Genomic DNA, 10,016 nt, shown 5'->3' with positions numbered 1-10,016 from the left:
CAGCTGTCTAAAAGACATTTTTCTCCAAGAGAGAATGCTTAGTTTATCAAATTTCTCTAACATTGCATACCACCTCCTTGCACTCCAGAGACATTCAAAAGACTACATCTGTATTGGAGAGCAGGATGTCATCACCAGGAGACTGTGAATATCTCAATAAGCAGTTTAGAAAGTTTTTGCACCCTAGACCCCTGCCAAGCCATCAAATTTCTTGTGGATCAACCCGTAAATACATTTTGATCTAATAAAGGTGATATGTTTTTGTTGCACAACAACAGATCTTTTATGCATCAACCAAGTGGCGCCTCTGGGCAGAGTTCAAATCAGTGCTGAAAGGTAGCGCAGTCATGTCGAAATTGGATTAGGTAATACCTCTGGCTCTCCCAAGCTACAAAGTGGGAAAGCATGCAGTAGCTTTTCTGTCGCCACAGAATACAGAGTCTCAAAATTTAGTGCAGCCATGTGTGAAAAGGGTTAACAGAGGTTCATCCTGCACCACGCTTCCTTGTCCACAAACAGCAAGGAATTTACCGAAATCTTAAAACTGAAGACACATTCTCCTAACTGCAGCACTTCGGCTGTCCCCTGACTTAAAAGCCATCTAAACGTTGCCAAGGTTTGAAGGCAAGTTCAAGTGGGACAGGTTCAACACAGGAGCTTGGCAGGACAAATCTCTGGAATCCAGCAAGGGCACTGAAACCTTCATGGCTGGCATGTTGAAACTGCTACATACTTAAGTGCAATTTCTGGACTATAAGAAGACATAATAAATAGTGATCATTCATAAGCTTCAGTTTTGGCAATAACAGTTTTCAGATTCGTAAGATTTTATAAAAGTCATTTCCACATAAAGCACTGCTGATACTTCTGCAGACGTGCATGCAGTCAACAGTACAATTTATCTATGCGGTCAGGTGCAAGTATCTGCTGAACTGGGGATAAAGCATATAAGTGCAAAAAAAAAATTTACCTACCAAAAAAAGCACATGGGAAGAGCAGGTATGGACCATACATGACTTGGAACTAAATAACAATCATAGGCTTTTTGTGTTCTTCCCTACACAGGGTACAGCTTTACTTTGGTTAACCCCAATGACTGACGCTCTGGAGCAAAGACTGCAGTTCCTTCCCCACGCTACTAACTATGGCCCAAGTAGAGCTGTCTCCACCCTGCGCTCACATACAGGTCCTGAGATACCTGAGGCCCTCTCAGGCTTCCTATTGAAAAAACCCACAACCTTCCAAATTAGAATCATAGAATTGTTAGGGTTGGAAGGGACCTTAAACATCATCTAGTTCCAATGCCCCTGCCATGGGCAGGGACGCCTCCCACTAGAGCAGGTTGCTCAGAGCTCCCTCCAGCCTGGCCTTGAACACTTCCAGGGATGGGGCTTCCACCACCTCTCTGGGCAACCTGTTCCAGTGCCTCACCACCCTCATGGTGAAGAACGTCCTCCTAACGTCCAATCTGAATCGACCCATCTCTAGTTTTAATCCATTCCCTCTAGTCCTACCATCACCCGACATCCTAAAAAGTCCCTCACCAGCTTTCCTGTAGGCCCCCTTAAGATACTGGTAGGCCACTATAATGTCTCCTCGGAGCCTTCTTTTCTCCAGACTGAACAACCCCAACTCTCTCAGTCTGTCCTCATAGGAGAGGTTGTAGCAAATCGTATCTGTCCTGAGTTTGTGCTGGAGGTGGCAGAAGGACCCTCTTTTCAGCTGGGAGGTTTCGCCTGCCCAATTACTGAAAAGTGGGAAGGACAGTCTCGAGGAAGCACAATAGCGTTTTAGCATACATCCCGAGATTAAACTGCCAGCTTTTGTTCAAAAGAGCACTAAATCTGGATGAAAGAGATGTGTACGCGCAGCAGCTGCACTGAGTAACATGTGAGAAAAACTGAAATTATTTCCACAGAAAGATAAGTCGCATGCCAGTTTCTCATTTTAAGTCATAAGTTTACTCTGAAACTTCTGAGTTATGGAAAGTAAAGAATGATTTAACACAATTTGGAAGTGATTAAATAACAAAAGACCAAGGAGACAAAAATTATGCTCAGACAAAGTTATTTTATTATTCTTACAGTTTAAAAAATAAAATAAGCCAATGTTGGCACAGCTTCCACTACACAGCAAAAGAAAACTTCTTTTTTTAAATAAATTTTGGGACAGGGAAAACAATCCTGGGATAATACTACATGCCATTCTCTTGAAACCAAAGTTCTTTTTTCCCTGAATATGCATTCAACTCAAACCTCAAAATATATTAGACCAATAAAGTTACTTTACTGAATTAATGTGCAGCAAAGAAGCAAATCAAAGAAAATATGTAAACAATTTATGTCTGGAAGTAAGGAGTTTGTTTCATGATGATTCATCATCTTTTTCTCTAATTCGACTTCCTAAGATTTTTCCATCAAGCTTTCTAAGGGGTAAATCCCACATGGAGAAACACACGAGATTCTTGAGATCGAGAAGTGCAACATTAGCAGTTCCTTGTCAGTTGGCATCTTGTTCTGCAGCGGGAGAGACTGATGAAGGGCTCCCCAGACATCTCACACGATTTAAATTTTGTCATCATCACCTTCTCCCCTATTAATTGCACTTGTTCCTTCAACTGAAGTAACTGGGTTCTTAAACAGAAGTTTGGATATCCGATTGCATTTTCGTTGGACGGTGGAAATTCTAGCACCACTGTCATTCCTTAATCTAAAAATATAAGCAAATGGAAGAAAACCCTATGGTGAAAAATGAAGTACTAAATATAAAATGATCACAGCTTTTTTCAACATGATATAGTTAGCTGTGGAAAAAAAATTCCTTTTGCTCTGAAATTCTCTGGAACGAGATCACAAGTAGTAAAATCGTAATTTCCAAATAACAATCAAAGAGTTATTTAATCCCCAGTTCTACAAACATTGGGCATCATAGATCTGAATAGGTCCCCATTCACTTTAAGTTAAATTTAATGAAAAGTGGGTACAAGACTAAAGCTCTCATTCTGGATCCTATTTAAGATGAGACAGATTGTTAAGAGCATTAAAGCTCCATAAGGCCCAGAGCCTCTGACAGTCCAGGTGCATCATTCCTACACGCGCAGGGAGAAGCCAGAAATTCTCACGCTCTAGTTCCAAGTTTTGATATTTAATGACTCACCTTTAAAGTTGCGGTACCAGAACTTAGTTAATGTGACTAAATTGCTCTCCCTCAGGCCTAGAATTAGAACTTAAATTCTAATTAAAAAATCTTGCTATGATTTTGGAAGCGACAGCTAGAGGAACATTCATATTTTTTGCTTCTAATAGAAGGCAAAACATTTATATTTAGCCCCAAAGCCTTTGCTTCCTCTCATTTACACAGGATCAGAAAACATCTATAGTCATCGGTGAAAATCAAATGTACAATTGTCTTTAATGCTAACAGAAAAAGATCTGGGACCCAAACCAGCCACAGTAAGAATGGCCAACACCTCTTATTTACAAACTACTTCCAGTATATTTATACAGGCAATTAGGTTTCAGAAACACTGATGTATGTTAAAATAGTGAAGGGTTATTTTTTAACTCAAGAGAGGGGGGGAAATGCACAAAATTCAAAAATTCTAAACAGAGTAATTTTTGATCCTAATAAATTCAACAGAATTATGGCAAGTTTTCCTCACATCTTTCTGAAGCACTGTCTCTTTTTCAGCAAAATAAATTCACTTTTTAGGCCAAAGGGTGCAAAACAGGCAAAACCCATAAAAATGAAATGCTACATGAAAGTTAACACCATTCCTTTACGGTATAGAAAGTCTGTTACAAAATCGTCATACCTCTGTGACAACTCCTGCAGCAATAGTAGAACCACTGTAGCGTAACATAAACCTCCCAAGCTCTTTAAAATCTTTATACAACTCTAGAGCAACAGGTCTTTGAGTTTGTAGTTCTATTAGAGCATTCTGTCCTTTAGTCAAGAACCTGCAGGTAAATAAGCAGAAAACTCCACTGTAAACATATGCATGCATAAATGAAAAAGGGAACAGTGAATAAATGGAAAAAATAAATTTAAAAGCCAAAAAGAAAATGATCAGGCTTGATTTAAAGCATAACCCAAGCCACCAGACTGAAAACTCATTTGCCCGGAGCATACCATTTAAAAAGGCATCTGAGTTGTCTTTAACAACATTTAGCAAATTGTTCTGAAGTTTAGTATCTCATTAATATCTGCTTTTTCATGTCTAATAGAAGTCAAGTCTTGTTTCAAACCCAACGACTAAAGAGCCAATCCATTGCTCTGTAGAAGTCATGATTTTTCTTCCCATTACCTTTCAGCAACAGTTTCAGCCATGCAATTTCTGGAAAAGGATTATTCTGGTAGTGTTGTATGTGTCAAATAGCATTTCTACCCAAATACAGCTTTGAATAACTAGAGAGATGTTCCCACAGTTAACTTGCATGGGAAGACTCCCTAAATCTCTTTTTCTCTGACCCACTGTCTAGTTGAGTTTGTTTTAGACAGTAACCCAGCTCCAGAATTATACCAAGGATCCCATGCTACTACAGGAAGAAAAGAGATAATGTAAAAAAAAAATAATAATAAATTTAAAAAGCCTTTAAGAGCAGGGCTAGTGATCTAGGATTCATTCCCAATTCTGCAAGTGACCTCCGGCAAGTCATTTTACTTCTCAGGTGCTCAGCATTTAATCAAGTGGGCGGGGGGGAGTTCATTTTGTAAAGCACTCTGAAATCTAAACATGAAACCAACAATGAAAACATACTCTTATAAACACATTATTGCTTCATAACAGAACCTGCCTGACATACCGCGTATTAATCAAAAGTCAGCCCATTTCTTGAGTAATTATTAACTATTCAAAACACTTACTTAGGTTTTTTCTTTGTCACTTCACCAGTGCTTTTGTGCAGGACACTCAACAGTCTTCTAATAGTAGCAGGTTCACTTACGGTTTGATAGTGTAAAAGCACCTAAAAATATTTTTTTCAGTTATTAAACATTCTACAACAATCAGAAATACCAAGTGTTAATACCTGAAAACATCAAATTCTTTTCAGACTGAATTTTTTTAAACAAATGCTTATAAAACTTCTCTCACAGAAGTCTCTGCCTCACACGCAGGAACTGTTCCTAGTTCCTAAACTTTGTGACCTCTACAGATATGACACAAAGGTCATGTATTAATTAATCACAAATACATTTTCTATTCTTAAGTGGTTTTTTTTCACCACTTCAATGCAGTTCTGTAGCATGAACCAGTATTTTATTTATTTTAAAAGGTATCTTACAACTAAGCACATCAATATACTCTTACAAGGTGTGAGCTTTCTAAAGGACAGCCCAGCCTGACTGTGGTGGAACTCATGTTCTCTGAAATGGCTCGGCTGTGTATCAAAAGCCAGTAAGAACATGCATATAGCCCCTTACATCCTCTTCAAATTACAGAGGAATCTGTCTCCTCTGGAAGGACAGAACCACTTCTGGACACTAAATGCCTTCTCATATTGGGGGGGGCAAACATGGAGAGGAAAAGCCCTGAGCAACCTGTAATGAACACAGGAACTTTCACAGAGACTTACAGGAAATCCTTTGGTGATTGGAACCTCAATGTTAAAGATGAGAACCCGAGCTCTGAAACGAGTGCAAACTTTAATCGGTTCCTTGGGATCACAAAATACACAGCCAACACTACAAGAGAGGAGAACAAAAGAAACTGATACATATCTTGACATACAAGTATTAATCATTGCACTGGAAAAAGATAAATATTTAAGACAAGCAAAGCAAAGACAGCACCATTTTAATATCACCTTGGGGAGGAGGGGTGGGGAGGGTGGAAATCAGGAACACCATATTAAAACCTGTAATGAAATTAATTCCTAGACAATGTCTATGGTATTTTGTTGGTATGCATGAAGAGGTCTGTCTAGTTCAGTGAACAATTACGTCCATTGCTAATCAGTTTCTAAAAATGTCACTGTTTCCTGTGCGTAGGTACTTTGAAGAATTAGACTTTCATTCAGAGATTAATTGTTCCAGATCAATAGCATAAAATACCGCAGGGTGCCCAAAACTGCAGTGCTGCTGCCTGCAACTCAACTATTTTGTGGATATAGCATCATGATCAGCACTTTCAAAACTTAAGCTCTCAGCAGTGCTCATTTCCAAAAAAACTCTACATGGAGTCACAAGAAAGCTGCTGCTCGTTACGAGTCAATAAGGTAGACTAGACACAGTTTTTTCACAGTGGTTGTTTTTAGCCATCTAAAATAAAAGGAAGATTAAGCCCACCCAGAAAAACATGACCAAAGAGAACAGCATGATTGATTACATCTGGTGTAAACGTTTAAATTTCATCAGTATGAAGAGGACTTGCAACTTGGTACCTTTTCTTGACATATCTCCAAAAGATGAATGACACCAAGGTAACGAATTGACTCAAGCCTTCATTCAACAAGTAGAAGACAACCTTTTTCCCCCCCCATTTACCACAGAGAATCACACCCCATTATGAAATGGCAAAACAGAAAAGCCTGTACTTTTCCCTTAAAAGCAAGGGCATACCTTTGCAAAACTGTCAATGCAAGGAGTTTTCAAACAGGAGCTTGAAAGTCCGCTGTCTGAAGTCCATAGTACGTAAAAAAGCTGAACAAATTATGGATCCAATTTTCTAGCCTGAACATCAACTGACACTTACCTAAAAGCCTGAGGCTAACGCTTAGCATGAAACCTATACTGAAATAGACACAGAGATTTGCTGTGTCTCATTGAATGTATCAAACCCCCTCCAGAAAAGGGTCAGCAAAACATTTACCAAAACAAATGTTACAAGCAGCTAAATGTGTTGAATAAACAGTTTCATCAATTCCACTTGTCCAGATTTACTTACTGGTACAAAATGGCAGTTGTTTGGATGTGTTTTGTTAGAATGATTTATGACTCGGTAAGCTCTTCAAAAATCTTTTGTTTTCTTTAGCAATTAGGATTTACTTAATTCAGCAATTAAGACGTCCAAGGGCAAGTCTTAAGGAAAAAGGAGTTGAAGGTACCAGTGTCAGCACTAGGGCAAAGTATGAAAACTAACAGTGTTCTTCTGAGGTTGCCGTTGTACATGTAGCAGATGTTTCCAACGTTTGTACATGTAAGCCAGGTGATAGGCATCACTTCGGTTTTAAATATCCTGGTAGCCACATCATTCTTCAAGTAAACCGCTGATTGTTAAGTGTAATAGTTATAAAGCTTTTCATTAAAAACAAACCGTTACTTAGACTGAAACCCAGTTTTGCTCACTTGATTTTGATGATATCCATGCCGGTCAAAGTGAGACTAACGTGATCTCCTGCTGCAGCCCAATCAACTGGTTCATCATGCAGTGTGATTCCTGGAAATGAGTAAGAACAGAACCTCACAGTGAAGTACCTAGGTTCTGAGCTACAAACAAACAGCTCTGTTTGGGCCATTTGTGCTTCATCAACCATTACTCATCAATTTTCAGTATGAATGGGTTGAGAGTAAAAGCTTTTTAACTGAGAAGTCTGAGGAAGCTTCCCCCCCCACTCCTCGGTGAGGACTCACTATTCTCTCACCCCACCCTGCACAATAACATGGCTTTATTTAAGCCAGAGGAGGGGACCTGGCACTTGTCACACAGCGCAGATGACGCAGTCCTGAAAATGCCGTAGTACTAATATCTCCGTATCTGCCCCACCCATCCTTTGAGGCACATGCACACCCTAGACCGCATCTTTCATATACTTTAATGGTACTATGTCAACTTTCATTTACCTTAAGTGGGTTTGCTGACTCTTTCATGAAAAAGCGTAACTGATGCCTTTCGTTCACGACACTGCGTCTCTTAGAAAGCATCTTTAACAGTAATTTTATTCCGATTTTGATGTATTTCAATCGTTTTAAAAGACAACCTGGCTGGTGGGTGAGGATAAAACTAATTGCTCCTGACTTAATATTCTGAGGTTTCTGGTAGACACCAAGAAGGAAAGAAAAAACCCCACTTTTTTTATGAATACTGCATACATTTTTAGGATCTAGTTCTATTTCACTACAGATTGTATTTATTGATTTGCAAATCTGTTCCCAAAACCACTTGTCAAAAACATGCCAAAAAGCATCATTCAACTACAAGCATGTTAAGTACTGTTTATTAAGCAGTGCTGATAATTTCACATATACGTGTCATTCTCACAGAATAAGTGAAACTCAGCCTCTTGAAACGAAAAAACTGGAATCCTAATGTGCACGCCACCTTTAGTGAATATTGTATGATAAATTATCTCTTCTTTACATTAAATATAAATAATACACGCTTAATGAACTAATACCCTCAACCTTCACCTGCATTTCAGCCATATGAGAGGCAGTACAAAAGAAAAATCATAGAATCGTACCACTGGGGATACTCAGACAAAAATCCATGTTTTTACCATGCTATTTCCTCCACTCGCAAAACAGAGGAGTTACTACAGTGGTCTCATACCCATATTCATCGACCTTACTGTAACAACCCTGGGCATGCAAACAATGTGCATACAACCATATAAACAGGCACACTGAAGAGCTTCCCAAATTAGCACTGAACGAGCTGGTTCTGGAAGCGAACAGGACAGTTGAACCAGCACAGTGCTGAATTCAGACTAAATAGCTATACAAGGAAACCCCTATTAATTTGTTTTCAGGGCTTAATTTTTTATTCATTGGTCAATGTAGGAAAAATAATCATTTTATCTTTCTGTTTGCATATGAAACAAAAGCAGCTCTGCAGTGCAAAGGCAGCAAGCTTAATCAGGAAACACTTAAACATTTAATGTCTTGACTTAGCTACTCCTCTTTTCAGAAATCAAACATATTGAAATTTAAATCCAATTTTCTTCTCTTTTGTTGGTGCTCAGGACAACTATATCCTGAATGTTTGTATATTATGAAAGGATCAGTAACAAATCCCATGAACATCAAGCAGCAGAGGCTTGCTTCTCAAGCTTTTTCACATCTAATCCATAAGATTAATTTCTAAAGGTTGTTCAACATCCTCGCACTTCCTAACAGCAGTAACACTCCACAACAAAGCTGAATATTAATGATTCCTGTACTGCATGTTTTCATAGACATTGCTGGAACTCAGATGTTTTTATAAGTTTTTCATAAAGCAATGGCAAAAGCCATGAGGCTATCACATTTGGAATATCTGATATAGTAAAAAAAAAAAAAAAGAGGTTGAAAAAAAAAAACCATGCACGATTTCACATACTCTTCATAGACATATTTATATAGACACAGTCACATCTAAAGAAATTCGTTTTATGCTTTCACATTTTATGTTTGACAGTTAGTATCAGTTTGACAGTCTGTTACCATTTCAGTAACTGCTTCTAGCCCAGTATTGACCTGAAAGTAAACACGCTTCTGAAGACTGTACCTTTTGCAGTGCAAGTTTCATTGGGAGGCATCGCCAGAAGTCGATCTCCAACTTGAATATAGCCTGCTTCTATTTTACCAGTCACGCAAAATCCTGATCCTTGGTCTGTAATAAACACAGCAAAAATTAGAAAAAACTTCATAATAAGATCAACCTCTCACACAAGTTAGCCCTTTAGCAATGCATAGATAAGTTTTTAATATAATGAAGACTTTTTTTCCCCCCCCGGTAGCATTCAGTACTTGCAAGTCAGCCAGCTGTGCATCATAATGAAAATGAAACATTAAATTCAAAACCTCTAGATCTTATGTTTTTCAGAACTAAGGGAGAAATATCAGTCTTTAAACAAATGTAGGTACATGAAGAAATATTTTTTAGTTTTTCAATATTATATTAAGCCCCTTAATTTCTAGCAATTTTATTTAATTCAGCACTTTCTCACTACAGTTACAGATAAAAAAAACATACCACAGACCTCTCATAAGAATTCTCATGCATACAGGTGCAAATTCCTATGCCTTTTAACTGAGTCAGAATCCTACATGCTCCGTCTGCATACTACTTTTACTCCTGGAAAGTCAAAGATTGA

The 10,016-nt window shown here is 38.4% G+C and overlaps 1 protein-coding gene across 4 annotated transcripts in view; it reads right to left on the bottom strand.

Moving 5' to 3' along the window:
- Positions 1 to 2,036: 2,036 nt before the first annotated feature.
- HBS1L (HBS1 like translational GTPase) overlaps positions 2,037 to 10,016 on the bottom strand; it is a 62,602-nt gene continuing 54,622 nt past the window's right edge. For 2 of the 4 annotated variants that reach the window (XM_054193825.1, XM_054193822.1), the window contains 5 exons: positions 9,428 to 9,532; positions 7,288 to 7,378; positions 5,577 to 5,685; positions 4,867 to 4,967; positions 3,809 to 3,959 (listed from right to left, as the gene is read on the bottom strand). In XM_054193825.1, coding sequence (XP_054049800.1) covers positions 3,809 to 3,959; positions 4,867 to 4,967; positions 5,577 to 5,685; positions 7,288 to 7,378; positions 9,428 to 9,532 — 557 coding nt within the window. Of the gene's footprint in view, positions 2,710 to 3,808; positions 3,960 to 4,866; positions 4,968 to 5,576; positions 5,686 to 7,287; positions 7,379 to 9,427; positions 9,533 to 10,016 lie in introns of those variants that run through there. The other 2 variants (XM_054193824.1, XM_054193821.1) reach the window with 2 other exon arrangements.

Source organism: Rissa tridactyla, chromosome 3, assembly GCF_028500815.1.
Source record: "Rissa tridactyla isolate bRisTri1 chromosome 3, bRisTri1.patW.cur.20221130, whole genome shotgun sequence".
Classification (NCBI taxonomy): Eukaryota; Metazoa; Chordata; class Aves; order Charadriiformes; family Laridae; genus Rissa; species Rissa tridactyla.
This window is presented reverse-complemented; position numbering and strand designations above follow the sequence as displayed.